This window comes from Phyllobates terribilis, unplaced genomic scaffold, assembly GCF_046119375.1.
Source record: "Phyllobates terribilis strain yellow unplaced genomic scaffold, ASM4611937v1 Scaffold_2__4_contigs__length_985480577, whole genome shotgun sequence".
In the NCBI taxonomy this organism is placed as follows: domain Eukaryota; kingdom Metazoa; phylum Chordata; class Amphibia; order Anura; family Dendrobatidae; genus Phyllobates; species Phyllobates terribilis.
In genome coordinates, this window is record NW_027362762.1 from 818,617,499 (window position 1) to 818,635,162 (window position 17,664).

The following is a 17,664-nucleotide window of genomic DNA, read 5'->3' on the forward strand; positions in this document are numbered from 1 at the left end:
TGAGGATTTGTAATGATCTTTATTGTGGTCAACTTGAAATATAAAATTAATAGTGGGACATTTTCTGAAAGGTTTTCAGATGAGCCTGCAACAATAAATACAAAATCACAAAGAAAAGTAATGTAACATAACACATTCAAAGACAGTAATTAAAAGGATTCTCCATGTCCAGTAATATAACAGAGCTCTATATACATTTACCCTGCATCTTATACATATGCGCTAACTTTTAGAAACTCGTCTCCAGAGAAATCAGAAATGTGGTGCACTATGAGCAAGGACTTTTTTTTTTTTTTAAAGCATAAGCACGCTGCTTTTGTAGATCACGCTTTATTCCACAATCAAGTCACACCACATGGATAAGATTTTTGCAAGCTAGATTCATTCCAGCATTCTGCCAGGGCAGAGACTGCCAAAACACTCAAAGATCTCCGCTGATTTACCGTAGACTCTGTGGTACATTGGCGATTTCGAAAATAGTTGGCAAATCTCCAAATCAAGCTCTATAAATTAACGAAAAATATTTAGAGATTTGTGATCAGTAGTTTGGAAGAGAATAAACCACAAGACACATTGTACCTCAAGAAGTGCAAGTTTCTATAGCTTATATGGTAGCTATGAAACAGTGCAAAAGGTTAAGTGTATGGAAGATGCTTTCAAATGTCTCCCAGAGGCTGAAGATTGTTATATGTATCCTACAAAACACATGTAGGAGTTTCTAAACCATAGAAATGGATAAACGTGATATAAACAATTGCTCTCCAAGGCTAGATTTAACTGTTGTGTTTATGAATCTAGGAAACTATGGGTCAGTGCGCTATCCAGCACCTGGACATGTCACACGGATGTGTGAATGGAGCCCAAGTGTGAGTTTTTTTAACCAATTGAATGAAATTGGAGCATCCAGCAAGAAACCTCACACATTTTAAAGATCTTAAGATAATACAGACTCCCTGCAATCAATGCCAGATTCATATACTCATTCCTGCCATACGGTGGATACATCAGCGGCACATGCTCTCCAAGTGTTAAACTCGGAGACAACAGCCATGAAAGTTGTTCCTTGACATAAATCTCATTCATAAGACCGGTTTTGTGACACAGGTCCGTATAGCAGGCTAAATGGGAAGACATTGTGTGTAACCATGGCAAGTGCATTTTGGCATAGTGCAATTATTTTAGCGACGTCCATACAATCTCAGAGGAATTCTAAAGCGGCATTTCAGAAAAAAAACTGTATGAAGAGCCGGTTGCGGACTATAGGGAGAGACAAGAATAGTCCACTGCCACTACTGGCTGGCTTCTCTCTGCAATGCTCCAATTGATTGACAGGTCTCTCCCAATGAACACACATGAAAGAGACCTGTCAATCAACTACAGCAGAGCAAGTAGAAACCGGGCAAGCGCAGTGCCGGGCTAACCTCATCTCTCCCTATAGTCCCTTGCCAGTTATTCAAATTATGGTATGTTTTCTCTGACATTTTTGGCATTTTAGAAAACCACAGCCAAGCTCTGATTCATGTTAATTGTGGGTTGTACATCTGTTAAAAAGCTGTAAAAACCTTTAGATTTTGCAGTTCAGTACTACAGTAAGTAGCAATAGTTTGTCTCATTTATAAAGCTTTTTTTTCATTCACAATTGTATTTAAATGGGATATTCCAGCCCCAAATGTATAAACTAACTAAAAGGAGTACTAATCCCCAGCTGATCCTGGTTTGCAATGATCTAGTTTACCAGGCTACAGCACTGACATGTCAACATGTTACCACTGCAACCATTTGTTTCTGCTCTTCCATCTTTACTAGTGCACAAGTCAACGCAATGAAGAAAATCACAAAGCAGAACCAAAATGTCCCAAATATTGTGATAGGGGCTCAGTCTCTCCTTTTGTTATTTTTTATCACTGTAAACATTTTGTACAAACTGTCTAAAGGCTAGAAAATTCCTTTAACCTTTGGTCCACATCATACCAGTGACCGGTATATGTTTACCATATAGTGCCCCGGTAACAATGCTCGGCATGGACAAAATGTCAATGTAGAAGGCACATTTTGGATCCTGTTGCTCATTTACTAGAAAAACAAGAGGTGTCTGTTCGACTTCTACACAAATACTTCAGGTGGTCAACAAGAGGATCCAAAAAAAAAAAAAAAAAGGTCTTGTATGTATTCACGGTACAAGTGTGCCATTACACATGCCTCTATATCTAAACTGATACTAACCATGTTGGGCAGTAGATATACCGGAAACAACGGCCAATCAAAATACAAGATGAAAAACTGTACTTTCCAGACAAGCTTAGACTGTGTACGATCCGGCTAATAAGTTTGTGTTTCAGAAGCCGACCAGGAACAACTGATTGATGTTTATCAGCTGACCAGGTATTTCTGTGTACATGGGTTTATTAGGCACCTCTTGTATTGTATGGGATGTGATATTACCACCTTATATATACTCAGTACAGGAAACTGGCTAATGCAGATTATAGAAAAATTCCTAATATATCGTTTTCTGAAGTTGTAAGCCATTTTATGGTGTATACCCCCATTCGCGGATTATATAAAAAAAAGTGACCAACCCCTTTTCTCATGCTCGGTTCTTCAGGAGTGCAGCACTCCTGTGTCTACCAGTTTCCTCCTGAAGACTGACAGTTCAGGCTGGTGGTAGGCAGTGGTGTGGGCCTGAACTGTGCCCCTTCCCGTGCTTCTAGTAGAGGCAGCCTTGCCTCTGCAGCACAGGAGAAGCACAGGGGCACCGAGACTGGCCACATCCCGCTTTCTTCAGAACAGCACTTGCAGTTGGATAGTAAACAGCTTGCAAGCATGAGCTGCTTCCCTAGGAGACTGGTTCCGGCCACCTTTAAAGATGGACAAATGCAACAAACCATAAAATATAGAAATATTAATTAATCCCTCTGTTGTGGAGAACAAGAGGATTTTTAATAAGAGGTAAATTGCAAAAGTTGCTTGCACATGCACTTAGCAATTGTACGCATTTAATTGGATGAGACCAAACTTTTATAGCCAAGTACATAAGATCGTGGTCTTTGCAGGTTTAGGCAGGTCTCTGGCTACTACCACAATCTGCACACTGAGGGACTGGATTCACATATAAAAGCAGTAAGTGAAGAAAAAAGAAACAAACCCTGCCTGTTGTTTTTTGCTCACTCATTCACTTTAGTAGCAATTTGGTCTGAGCAGTGTTAGATGTAAAAACTGAGGTTTCTTTACACTGTATTCTCCCTAATCTTAAAATAGAAGAGCTCTAAACATTTCTTTAAAAATGAGAATAGGAATCATGTAATCTAGCAATGTAAAGTAGAGTACATCTAATGCAGTCACAACAGGTTCATTTGGAGTCCAGTTTAGTAATTTAGTAGTCATTTTAGATTTCTTGAAATGCATTACTAAAGTTCTCCAAGTTGCCCCTCCATAGTCCGGACCAGTACGTACAGCTCTGCTAATCCCACTAATGAAGCCACAATCACAGAGGACAGGACCCGCTGGAAGAGAAGGAAGAAAAGTATATTGAGAAACATATTTCATTATTCTGAGATTATAAAAAAAAACAAATTTCAAAATAGTTTTAGATCTGAAGTTCTGTACAGATTAATTTCCCAATACATCTTTAGTGGCTAGAGCTCTGCAGGACATGCAGCCACCACTAGAGGGCACTCAGTGCATGCAATGTCATTATTGAGAACAATGCCCATGTATTCTGCAGTGAGCTCCTCTACTCATCACCGCATGTAGTCAGCATGTGTTCATGAGTGATGCCCACAAAACATATAAATTATGAAACTGTTGAGCCTTTGCGCAGAATATATATACAGTGGGGAAAATAAGTATTTGATACTCTGTCGATTTTGCAAGTTTTTCCATCTACAAAAAGTGGAGAGGTCTGCAATTTTTATCGTAGGTACACTTCTACTGTGAGAGACAGAATCTAAAAAAAATAAATAAATAAAATAATCCAGAAAATCACATTGTATGATTTTTACACATTGCATGCAATAAAATGCAATTTAATTAAGTATTTGATACACTAGAAAAACAGAAATTAATATTTGGTACAGAAACCTTTGTTTGCAGTTAGAGGTCAGACGTTTCCTGTAGTTCTCTACCAAGTTTGCACACACTGCAGCAGGAATTTTGTCCCACTCCTCCATACAGATATTCTCCAGATCTTTCTGGTTTTGGGGCTGTCGCTGGGCAACATTGAGTTTCAGCTCCCTCCAAAGATTTTCTATTGGGTTCAGGTCTGGAGACAGGCTAGGCCACTCCAGGATCTTGAAATGCTTCCTATTGAGCCACTCCTTAGTTGCCCTGGCTGTGTGTTTCGGGTCATTGTCATGCTGGAAGACCCAGCCATGACCCATCTTCCTTGCTCTTACTGAAGGAAGGAGGTTGTTGGCAAAAATCTCAAGGGAAATAACCACATCCATCCTCCCTTTAATACGGTGCAGTCATCCTGTCCCCTTTGCAGAAAACCACCTCAAAGTATGTTGTTTCCCCCACCATGCTTCACGGTTGGGACGGTGTTCTTGGGGCTGTACTCATTCTTCTTGCTCCAAACACGGCGAGTGGAGTCAATACCAAAAAAGTTATATTTTGGTATCATCTGACCACGTGACGCTCTCCCATGCATCCTCTAGATCATCCAGATAGTCATTGGTGAACTTCAAACAGGCCTGGACATGTGCTGGCGTGAGCAAGTGGACCTTGCGTGCCTTGCAGGATTTTAATCCATGATGGCGTAGTGAGTTACTAAAGGTAATGTTTGAGACTGTGGTCCCAGGTCTCTTCAGGTCATTGACCAGGTCCTCCCGTGTAGTTCTGGGCTGATTCCGGACCTCTCTCAGAATCATCCTTACACCACGAGGCGATATCTTGCATGGAGCCCCAGACTGAGGAAGATTTGACAGTCATCTTGTGTTACTTCCATTTTCTAATAATTGTGCCAACAGCTGTTGCTTTCTCACCAAGCTGCTTGCCTAATGTCCTGTAGCCCATCCTTGTGCAGGTCTACAATTTTGTCCCTGGTGTCCGTAGACCGCGCTTTGGTCTTGGCCATGGTGGAGAGGTTGGAGTGTAATGGAGTGTGTGGACATGTGTCTTTTATACAGGTAACGAGTTTAAACCAGTGTAATTAATACAGGTAATGAGTGCAGAGTAGGAGGGCTTTTTAAAGAAAAACTAACAGGTCTGTGAGAGCCAGAATTCTTGCTGGTTGGTAGATGATCAAATACTTATTTCATGCAATAAAGTGCAAATTAATTATTTAAAAATCATACAATGTGATTTCTTGGATTTTTTTTACATTAGGTCTCTCACAGGTGAAGTGTACCTAACATAAATAAAATTACAGACCTCTCCATTCTTTGTAGGTGGGAAAACTTGAAAATCGGCAGTGTATCAAATAAACATTACAATGGAGAAAATAACTAAGTGTGATGTCTGCATGCATAGCACAAGACCACCGACATCAATGATTGACTGCAGGGGTATTGTGCACAGAAGCACCAGGTCATCACTGTAGGACAAGTTAGCAAGAAGACTAGTCAGACCACTGGTGCTACAGCGGAAAGGGAATTACCCACTAAATGTATTTATTTTTTTACCCACTACATTCCCTGCCTTTAGTCATTTAAACAACAATCCCTTTAACGTTGTTAGCAAATCCAACTACCTGAAGAAAGAAGATATACTACCGTATTTTTCGAACTATAAGACGCACTTTTTTCCTCCAAAATTTTGAAGGAAAATCGGCGGTGCGTCTTATACTCCGAATGTTGGGAGGGGGGTGCATGTGTGAGATTATATATATATATATATATATATATATATATATATATATATATATATATATATATACATATACAGTACAGACCAAAAGTTTGGACACACCTTCTCATTTACAGAGTTTTCTGTATTTTCATGACTTTGAAAATTGTACATTCACACTGAAGGCATCAAAACTATGAATTAACACATGTGGAATTATATACTTAACAAAAAAGTGTGAAACAACTGAAAATATGTCTTATATTCTAGGTTCTTCAAAGTAGCCACCTTTTGCTTTGATGACTGCTTTGCACACTCTTGGCATTCTCTTGATGAGCTTCAAGAGGTAGTCACCGGAAATGGTTTTCACTTCACAGGTGTGCCCTGTCAGGTTTAATAAGTGGGATTTCTTGCCTTATAAATGGGGTTGGGACCATCAGTTGTGTTGTGCAGAAGTCTGGTGGATACACAGCTGATAGTCCTACTGAATAGACTGTTAGAATTTGTATTATGGCAAGAAAAAAGCAGCTAAGTAAAGAAAAACGAGTGGCCATCATTACTTTAAGAAATGAAGGTCAGTCAGTCTGAAAAATTGGGCAAACTTTGAAAGTGTCCCCAAGTGCAGTTGCAAAAACCATCAAGCGCTCCAAAGAAACTGGCTCACATGAGGACCGCCCCAGGAAAGGAAGACCAAGAGTCACCTCTGCTTCTGAGGATAAGTTTATCCGAGTCACCAGCGTCAGAAATTGCAGGTTAACAGCAGCTCAGATTAGAGATCAGGTCAATGCCACACAGAGTTCTAGCAGCAGACACATCTCTTCAACAACTGTTAAGAGGAGACTTTGTGCAGCAGGCCTTCATGGTAAAATAGCTGCTAGGAAACCACTGCTAAGGACAGGCAACAAACAGAAGAGACTTGTTTGGGCTAAAGAACACAAGGAATGGACATTAAGCCAGTGGAAATCTGTGCTTTGGTCTGACGAGTCCAAATTTGAGATCTTTGGTTCCAACCACCGTATCTTTGTGCGACGCAGAAAAGGTGAACGGATGGACTCTACATGCATGGTTCCCACCGTGAAGCATGGAGGAGGAGGAGGTGTGATGGTGTGGGGGTGCTTTGCTGGTGACACTGTTGGGGATTTATTCAAAATTGAAGGCATACTGAACCAGCATTTCTACCACAGCATCTTGCAGCGGCATGCTATTCCATCCGGTTTGCGTTTAGTTGGACCATCATTTATTTTTCAACAGGACAATGACCCCAAACACACCTCCAGGCTGTGTAAGGGCTATTTGACCAAGAAGGAGAGTGATGGGGTGCTATGCCAGATGACCTGGCCTTCACAGTCACCAGACCTGAACCCAATCGAGATAGTTTGGGGTGAGCTGGACCGCAGAGTGAAGGCAAAAGGGCCAACAAGTGCTAAGCATCTCTGGGAACTCCTTCAAGATTGTTGGAAGACCATTTCCGGTGACTACCTCTTGAAGCTCATCAAGAGAATGCCAAGAGTGTGCAAAGCAGTCATCAAAGCAAAAGGTGGCTACTTTGAAGACCCTAGAATATAAGACATATTTTCAGTTGTTTCACACTTTTTTGTTAAGTATATAATTCCACATGTGTTAATTCATAGTTTTGATGCGTTCAGTGTGAATGTACAATTTTCATAGTCATGAAAATACAGAAAAATCTTTAAATGAGAAGGTGTGTCCAAACTTTTGGTCTGTACTGTAATATATATATATATATATATCTACACATACATATACACACACACACACACACACACACACAATCTATGTGGGGGGGAGCGGTAGCGGCAGAGGAGCAGGGCACAGGAGGCAGCAGCCGCCTGCTGCAGCCTACGCTGTCCCCGCTGCTAAAGAAAGCAGTGGGGAGCAGTGAATATTCATGCTCCTTAATAGCAGCACACAGTGTATCTGCAGTGCGGCTCCTGCTGCTGCCGGGCGACCACGTGTGCCCGCTGTTAAAGGGCATGAATATTCATCCCCTCTCCACGCCCATGGGAGTGGAGAGGGGGTGAATATTCATGCCCTTCAATAGTGGGCACACGCAATCACCTGGCAGCAGCAGGAGCCGCGCTGCGGCTAAGCTGTGTGCCGGCTATTAAGGAGCATGAAGTCACAGCTCCCCGCGCACACAGTCCCGGCGTGGGGAGCAGTGACTTTCATCAGCTGATCTCTCCTTTTGAGCCGCGCATGGCAGTGAACCCATGCGCGGCTCACATGAAGAGATCAGTGCGGGCAGACAGGACGCAGCGCTGGAGGAGAGAGTAGAAAGGTGAGTAGGAGTGTTTATTTTATTTTTTTTATGTGCAGCGTGATGGGGATTAGGGGGACCATACATACCAGGATAAGGATGAGGGGGTGCCATGCATACCAGGATAAGGGGGGCCATGCATACCAGGATGGGGATTACTGTGCCATGCATACCAGGATAAGGATGAGGGGTGCCATGCATACCAGGATGGGGATGGGGGCCACGTATAATAGGAAGGGGGGGCATATATACCAGGATGGGGGATATTATCAGAATTGGGGGACATTACCCCTATACCAGTGTCAGCAGCAGACCCCCTCCCCCTTAACAGTGCATTGTGACCACATTTTTTGCTTAAATTTTTTTTCAATTTTCCTCCTCTAAAACCTAGGTGCGTCTTATGGTCCGGTGCATCTTATAGTCCGAAAAATACGGTAGTTACTGGCGCTGCAGCCAGTGTCTACAAAGATCAGGAGCAGCAGCAGAGAGCCAAGCCAGTGCTAGAGCACTTAGTTTGTTCTTGGAAAACTCCTTTAATTATAACCTGAAAAATACATGCATTATGTAAAAAAAACAAACAAAAAAAAAACTCTAATGTATCAATACCCTTTAAACTATAGAAAGGTCCATTAATTGCTGGGTAATTTACTATGAATATTTATATAAAATCAGGAGATGTCACAGCATAAACTCCACTCACCGCAGCAGTCTCTGTGAAGATATACTGAGTTCCAATATACGAGCAAGCGAAGGCAGCTACAATTGTGACCAAGAAGTTGAAGATCGTAATGATAATTGTCTTTAACGGCCGCACTGCAAACAAAGGACAGAAACATTACAATCCTGCAGGTCATTGCAGGCACGTCTGCTGCAAAATAGCAAATCTGGTGTTGAGAAGTGTCACCTTACCTTGTCTTCCAAGATCAGCCAGAGTTCCCTGCTGATAGGACTGTACCAAGGGAAAAAAAAAATATTTAACTAGTTAATAAGGGGGAAAAAAAGGGAATCAGACGCCCCTGATTCATTAAGAAGCTCATGGAGCGTCGGACAAGTGCCGTGCACCTCGCCACCAAACCCATTCCAGTCCCTGCTGGAGTAAGATTTCTAGCGTAGCAAATGCAGCCGCTCTTCATGAATTTGATGAGCTGTGTTCACCACACCAAGCTCGATTCACTTTGTCGAAGCTTGGCGAAAATGGCGTTGGGTGCTTTATGTATGTATCATGTATGTGCATAGGTCTGAATGTTCTAATGTGATCTTCTCAAGTATCACCATGATGACCTTGTATTTATCACTATAGCATCATAAGACAGATCCGTACCTGAAAGGTGACGTTCTTTGTGATCCTCTTGTACTCCTCATTAGCCAGCTTAGCCTTTATCTTTTCTAGGCGAGCCACAAGCTCTGGGTTCTGAAAGAATAGGATTTTACATAAAGAAGCAGCCCAGAAATATAACTAAAAAGTGCTAATATTGAGATCTGCAGGTGTCGAAGTATGACGTAGTTAAGACAAGTGGCTTCTCCTTGCTCAACCGCTATGTTCCCACCATATATAATAGTTTATCTCTGATTTCATTTTTTTTCTGCTGTAGAAATGTACAGAGATCAGCTATGAAAATTTGCCTTGGCATTCCGTTTTAAGAAGCGAGGAGAAAAAAGAAAAAAAGCAATATCTATGGCAAGGTGTGATTTTAAGAAAACCTGTCATGTCAGGAAATGCTATTTAACTGCAGATATAGGATTAATCTGGAGGTAAATCACGTTAAAACCATGTCTGACTGCTTTACTGGAGCAGCGGCTACAGGGAGAAAATGAACTTATATCCACTCTGTAGCTGCTCGCTTCCAGTCGAAGGGGCAGTCTGTGCATGGAGGGGTGATCGTCACTCCTCATTATACTATGAGTGCACTATAATCACTTCCCGGCACTGACCGCCCACACTGCGTGCACGCACACTGCAGATCAGACTATCACAGTGCTGGGTAGTGATTACAATGTGCTCACAGTATAGTGAGCGGTGACGGTAATGACCCCCTGCTATGACTGATAGTGAGCAGCTACATGGAGGATATAAGTTCATTTTCTCCCTGTAGCTGTGACTTCAGTAAGGCGACCAGGCAGGATTTTAATGCCATTTACCTGCAGATCAACCCTATATCAGCAGGAAATAGCATTTCCAATGTGACAGGTTCTCTTTAATATAATAAAAAGAAAAAAACTCTAAAACTACCATAAAATACAGCAAAAAGTAATGCATAAAAAGCATAGAAATTCCTACTACAAAACTCTTTATATAAAAGAAAACCACCAAGAAGAAAGTGTGATCTAAAAAGTAGTGAAAAACATCATCTTAAACTATGTGCACACAGACAAAGCTTCTGTTTTTAACAAAAACCTCAATGCCGTGTCGGATCTCTTAAAGACGCATTAAGGTGTGAATTAAAAAAAAAAAAAAAAAAAGTAACCCCTATATAACATAGGGGAAACCATGCTGATCACTGCAGAGGTAGTCGATCACAGCAATAGGGGGCAACTTGTTATTTTGGGAATAAGGTCGGTTGGAGTATGCATAGTTTTGATAGAAAGAATACAACCCCTGTCAAAAATTATGGAATCACCGGGCTCGGAGGATGTTCATTCAGTTGTTTAATGTTGTTGAAAAAAAGCAGATCACAGACATGGCACAAAACTAAAGTCATTTCAAATGGCAACTTTATGGCTTTAAGAAACACTAAAAAAAATCAAGATAAAAAATTTGGTACTCAGTAAGGGTAATTTTTTTTCAGACCAAGCAGAGGGAAAAAATTATGGAATCACTCTGCGGGATATAAGAGTCTATGCAGACCATTTGCACTTTTTTTTCCCATTTACATTTGACATAAATGCTGAGGCAACTGCATAATGGCAGAAGGTATGGACAGATCCTATTTTATTACAGACACTCTTCGGCCATAGTACAGTTATGCATTACCTTTGTCTCTATGCCTGCATAAGACAGCGAAAAAAATCGCAACAAGAGTTACACATTACAGCGGATTTGTCATCAGATTTCACAATAACACCATAAATTTTGAAAGAGTATATTTGAGCCCTGATGAAGTTGGTGTATTTACTTTGAATGGCTGTATAATTTTTTTTTAAAGGCCTTCCTATCGGCTATAAAAAAAGAGCAAAGCAAAAGCAAATGCATTCTAGTTCAAAGTTTAAATGGGCAGCTTTATTTTGACATGGTAAGTACACCAGTCTCATTAGAATAACATATGCAGTTTGTATTGTAGAATCTGGTGATCGATCCGTTTTAAAGCTTCTGAAGTTTACCCACAGGGTAACGTGCTCATGCTCTCTACCGCCTCAATAGTTTCAGGGGAGTGAGCAGTGCTAATGAATGGAGATCTGCTGGGAAGCTGTAGGCAGGGACACTACAGAGAGGACATAGCTCACATTGGTCCGGCCATTAGAGAGATGACCGAGCCTTACTGATCACAGCAGTCTAACAATAATAACATCTAGTTGCGCACAGCAACCTATCAGAGCGCAGCTTTATTTCAGAACTGGCTGTGAAGAAAAGAAAGCTGTGCTGTGATTGGCTGCTTGTTGCAATAATTCAATTTATTCTGTTACATAGGTTTAATAAACAAGGCCGAATAACTTGCATTGAACGGAGCAGTGTGTTATATATTAACCCCTTAGAGGGCACTATAGCTCAAAAAGGCATCTTTCTAGAAATGAAGCGTTTGTATTTGTGAATTGGCTGAAATTACCCGTTCAGGTAACTTGACCTCCGGTAAATGGATCTCGCTGCCTTCCAGCAGTTCATGCAGGTAGATATTGGAGCCTAAAACAACGTGAAACATAAGTAAATAATATTAATAATAAAGAATCAGAATATAATACACCAATAAGAAAGTAGCCTGAAAGTTACTTGGGGTTCAGAGAAATCCATAAAAATAACAGAGCAGTTAAAGAAGCCGGAACGTTTTATGCCCGAAACCTGTGTAAATGTGTATGCAATGCAAGTGTGTTAATATCAATCTCAGTCTTCCCTGGTTTCCAGCTCCAGTCCTCTCCTCACTCATGTAACTGCAACTCTGATGAGCCGGATCACAATGGGGTTTATGTGTGAGCTAGAAGTCGCTTTTAGGGCTCATACCCATCACCATAAAAAAAAACAAAAAACCACAAGCATGGTCCGAGTGTCGTGAGATTTTTTTCTCACACCCATTGACTTGCATTGGCGAGTCTCATCCGATATATGGCGCCGCTCGCAGCATGCTGCAATTTTTTTCTCAGTCCAATCTGAGATGAATAAAAAAAAAAAAAATGCAGATGGGCAGGGACTCATTGAACAACATTAGTTAGAGTGCAATGTGATTTTCAATCAGATTGCACTTATCTGTTTTTTCTGCAGAGGAGTATGACCCTTACAATGTAAGCCTATGGACTGTAAGAATTCGGCAGCATAGCGAAGTTCAGCTCACATATCGGACAGGTCTGGTTATGCAGCAGAACTCCGATCACAATAATGACAATCTAGAGTGGAAACTTTCCATCTCTGCGCCCCCAAATATCTATCACAGTCTGGACTTATTTTATATAGTCTGTGTTCACTTCCTCAAAGTTCAGCATCTTGTCTCCTTCTGATAAGACGCCATCTTGAATTTTATATTTTACCCTGCTTTCACCCCACCCCATTATGGCAGGGAGTCCTAAACTGGCTGACTGACCTGAATGGAACAGCTCTCCGGACCCCACAGACCCGCCATCACAGCTGTCCAGACCCCACAGACCCGCCATCCCACCATCACAGCTGCCGAGAACCCACAGACCTGACATCCCTCCATCACAGCTGAAAGGGAACAGGACCTGGGATCTGTTATTAACTTTCGCTGTTTTTGATCTGGAGCGAAGTTTGGATCCAGGATTGAAAACAGAAAATCCTCTGTGTGTAGTGAAGTTGTGGATGTCATTACTGGCATTCTGATTATGTTGCAGATTTCCTCCTTTGCAATGCAACTCAATCCTATGAGGCACCAGCACATAGTCACGAGTAGCTGCAGTCAGCACCACCTCTGCCGCTCTATGTCCTTCCTCTATAGCAGGGGTCTCAAACTCGGCTGGGTATATGGGCCGCACATGGAAAAAATTTGAATTTGGGGGGCCGCATTCTTTGTTCAATGTGACATTTTTAGTGATACCATTTTTTTTGTATACACCTTTTGAACATTTTTGCCGTGTTTATTTTTTTATGGCTTGGGTCGTTATGGATGTGGCGATAATAAACGTGCACTTTTTTGTGTTTACTTTAGTTTACATATAAAACAGCATTTTTAGTGCCCAATATTTTTTCATGCTTTATTTTATTTTTTTTACAATTTTATTTCCCCCAATTGGCCACATACAGTAATATTGTCTTACAATTAGCATCATATAGTAATAATGGAAAACATCTTGTAGTAATGTTCCCCATCCAAGTCCCCATCTTGTACTAATGTGCCCCATCCAGGTCCCCATCCTGTGGCAATGTGCCCCATCCAGGTCCCCATCCTGTGGCAATGTGCCCCATCCAGGTCCCCATCCTGTGGCAACGTTCCCCATCCTGGCGCCCATCTTGTACTAATGTGCCTCATCCAGGTCCCCATCCTGTGGCAATGTTCCCCATCCAGGTCCCCATCTTGTGGCTCTGGTCCCCATCTTGTGGCTCTGGTCCCCATCTTGTGGCTCTGTGCCCCATCCAGGTCCCCATCTTGTGGCTCTGTGCCCCATCCAGGTTCCCATCTTGTGGCAACGTTCCCCATCCTGGCGCCCATCTTGTACTAATGTGCCTCATCCAGGTCCCCATCTTGGGGCTATGTGCCCCATCCAGGTCCCCATCCTGTGGCAATGTGCCCCATCCAGGTCCCCATCTTGTGGCAATGTGCCCCATCCAGGTCCCCATCTTGTGGCTATGTGCCCCATCCAGGTCCCCATCCTGTGGCAATGTGCCCCATCCAGGTCCCCATCCTGTGGCTATGTGCCCCATCCAGGTCCCCATCTTGTGGCTATGTGCCCCATCCAGGTCCCCATCTTGTGGCTCTGTGCCCCATCCAGGTCCCCATGTTGTGGCTATGTGCCCCATCCAGGTCCACATCTTGAGGCTATGTGCCCCATCCAGGTCCACATCTTGAGGCTCTGTGCCCCATCCAGGTCCCCATCCTGTGGCTATGTGCCCCATCCAGGTCCCCTCTTGTGGCTATGTGCCCCATCCAGGTCCCCTCTTGTGGCTCTGTGCCCCATCCCGGTCCCCATGTTGTGGCTCTGTGCCCCCTGTGCTGTTCTTCACACACATAAAATAGAAAAAAAAAAAGATGATTCTCACCTGTCCTCCGTTCCCTCGGCGGCCTTCCTGCAGATGTGGCCCGCAGGCACCACAGAGTCCGACCCCTTGACGATCCCGACCTGGTCCAGGAGGAGCCGCCGACAGCAGCGCTGCATTGCCGCACAGAGACTGTCTCCCAGCACAGCATTTTCAATGTCAGCCGCCGGCCAATCAGAGGCCAGCAGCTGACATCTGCATATGGCAATGACATCATACTCGCTGCGCCGACACGCAGATATCAGCTGCTGGCCTCTGATTGGCCAGCGGCTGGCATTGGAAATGCAGTGCTGGGAAACAGTCTCTGTGTGGCAATGCAGCGCAGCTGTCGGCGGCTCCTCCTGGACCTGGTCAGGATCATCAAGGGGTCTGTGCCTGCGGGCCGCATAAAGCGGCCTCAGGGGCCGCGTGTTTGAGACCCCTGCTCTATAGTCTCCTAAATCAGATGGAATGAGGAAGGAAATATTTACTGGTTGCGAGGGGGAGGAGGGGGTCTGATAGGGGGTATGGTGAGGTGTCGGCCTGTTTTTTTTATAGCGTTTCCATTTGTCAGTCCATTTTCAGGAGACACAATCAGAACAGCTTCAAAGCAGATCAGTTTCACAAAAAATACAAACAGAAGCAGAAGGTCTATCTGGGTTCCGTTATCTGCCCAATTTTGGAATGGAAGAAAAAGTGCGGCATGGAGAACTTTATCTTCTGTTCTAGAAACAGACACAGAAAAGAGCTCATTATCACCAGTGTTTTTTTTTTTTTTTAATTACATTTTTCAAGGGATCCATTGACAGTCAAAACATCAAACTGTAGGGTTAACCTCAACCAATACTATCAGCTCTGCCATAGGATATAGTGCTCTTAAAGGAGCCAACCAGTGTTCAAAATTTTAACTAAACACCTTGTAAAAATCCATGAACTCCACTGATTCTGTGTCCCTTTTCTGTTTTGAACTGCGTCACTCCATTGCAGAGATATTCACAATTGTTGCTTTTGGATTGTTGCTTTTGGAGAGCAGAATGTGAAATTTCTGCTTGCAGATCAACTGGGCATCTCTTCACTTTTCTCTGGGGGTTGGGGAGGTGCAATTTCATCCCTCCCAGACAATCACAGCTTGACAGTGTTTGAGACAGCCACATCAGCTGCAGAGATCTGTGATTGGCAGCTACTGGGAAGCAGGGATGAAAGAGCACAACACAAGTCTCTGAAGAAACGCCCAGTTGATCTGTAACCAGAGATGTCACATACTGCGCTCCAAAAAAAACAACAAATGTGAATATCTCTGCAATCTGAATATCTCCATTCATTCTCTATGAGACTGTGGGACATGGTGAATACAGAGATCAGCCATCCCTGAATGGAGCAGTGCGGACCCCTGGGCTAGTGATGGGGGAAGTGGCGCAACTTGAAGCTCATGAGCCCCGATGCAAAAGCTCCAACGCCCCCCAATTGGTCCAAGTCTTTCATAGTACTGATCTTTTCGTATAGACCAAAGGGACTTGTTTGGCCCCAGGGCATCCCTGCACCTATAGTAGTTACACCCTTGACAGTGGGGTCTCTGCACAGGAACCCCCCATCCGGTGCAAGTTAAGGCTGTGTGCCCACGTAGCGTTTTACAAGCGTTTTTGATGCGGAATTTCCGCAGCGGAAACGCTTGTAAAATGCTTGGTAACCCGCACCCCATGATCCCCAATGGGTTTCCGCAACTTCTATGCACATGCTGCGGATTTTTCCGCAGCGTTTATGCCGCGTTCAAAAATCCGCAGCATGTCATTTAATTTTGCGTTTCCGCAAGCAGAATTGCCTTTGTCCAATGCATAAAAAACGCAAGGCAATTCCGCATGTGGAAAACGCGTGATAAACGCGCGAAAAAAGCGCGATAAACGCGTGCGGAATTCCGCATGCGTTTTTCCGGGAGAGGACTTGCATTTATGCAGCAGAAATTTTCTGCTTCATAAATGCAACGTGGGCACATAGCCTAACTGTCAGCACTGCACTGCAACCTGTGGTCAGTGACGAGAGAGCGCTGCGGACACTGTCATTAGCACATATAGGGGACACGTCGTATGACTCGACAAGGTGACTCCTGCTCACCTCTCTCCCGCAGCAGCGAGTGCAGCTCCCGCAGGACACGGAACGACACTGAGGACCCGGCTCCTGCAGCCAGGATATCCCGGACGGCGGCCCTGGAGTCCGGCGGGAAGCAGGACTGGAGCTCCCGCAGCGCCCGGAGCAGCGGCTCAGTCACCCGGCAGTCACTCGCCATCTCCACTGCGGGACACGGCGCACTGACTGCTGGGAAGAAGGTGAGCGCCTACAAAAACGCGTCTACGTGCTGAGCGCCAGTGCGTGTGACGTCAGACGTGCAGCTCTCCGGAGCACCATGGCGGCGTGTGCAGCACGGCGCAGCCTGTCGGTGCTCACTCGGCTTCTGCGGGGAGGCCTATCCAGCAGTGTCGGTGTGGAGCTCCGGCAGGCCCGGTCCGCTCTGCTGAGGCCTGTGTGCGGCTGTCGCTTCCAGCAGGACCGGACGCTGTCCTCTAGGTAACGCGGTGTTATAGCAGGTTACGTGCAGTGGTGGCTCCAGAGCTGCGCGGTACTGTACTGTTTATATAACACAAGGCGCCACCGGGGGGCGCTGTGTGCTGTGCCTCCTGCTGAGCTCAGCTGTCAGAGGTGACACCCGGTTCTGAGATCACCTTGTGCTGACTCCACAGGCTGGAAATACTGTCAGGCCGGAGGTGCGGGCTAATGAGCTGCTGCCGGGCGCTGACCGCTGCTGGCACACAGCGCAGGATGACACTGCCCCGCTACTATAGCGCCTGCATATTCTGTAGCGCTGTCCTCCCAGCAGAAGTCATGTGACAGTATCCTGAGAAACCAACTACAAGCAGATGTTGGCTTCTGTTAGATAACTTGTCCAGATACGTTGCCTGGGGGCCCTCCCCATGGGAGCCCTGTGCGAGGAGTGGTGGTCGATCATGTGCACTGCTGCTCCATCACTTCTAAAAGGGGATATCAGGGACTTGGTGCTTATTCATATTTTTTCTTTTTCTCAAACAGGCAAGTAGTTGCTACCTATCTGCCTGTTGTGCCCGATGCCGTTCTTTGCCGGCACAGAACAGTCACAAACCGCTTCTGCTGACGTCACATTGACTGAGCGGCGGCTTCTTTTCCGCTCTGCTCTGTCGATGGGGCGTGACTTCCGTCATCATTCTGATTGACAGTCAGCTCCCCCAGTTAGGCAGCAGGAATC

The 17,664-nt window shown here is 44.3% G+C and overlaps 2 protein-coding genes across 2 annotated transcripts in view; one reads left to right on the forward strand and one right to left on the reverse strand.

The window, feature by feature from the left end:
• Positions 1–16,753, reverse strand: VMA12 (vacuolar ATPase assembly factor VMA12). Its single transcript, XM_073667668.1, has 6 exons — positions 16,503–16,753; positions 11,824–11,897; positions 9,384–9,473; positions 8,972–9,011; positions 8,763–8,875; positions 1–3,503 (listed from the first exon to the last, which is right to left on the reverse strand). Exons 1-6 carry the CDS (start codon positions 16,672–16,674, stop codon positions 3,408–3,410), a joined length of 585 nt encoding a protein of 194 aa, XP_073523769.1. The 5' UTR covers positions 16,675–16,753; the 3' UTR covers positions 1–3,407.
• POLDIP2 (DNA polymerase delta interacting protein 2) overlaps positions 16,723–17,664 on the forward strand; it is a 24,206-nt gene continuing 23,264 nt past the window's right edge. Inside the window, exon 1 of the mRNA XM_073667667.1 lies at positions 16,723–16,952. Within this exon, the coding sequence (XP_073523768.1) occupies positions 16,792–16,952 (161 nt within the window). The 5' untranslated portion in view covers positions 16,723–16,791. The remainder of the gene's footprint in view (positions 16,953–17,664) is intronic.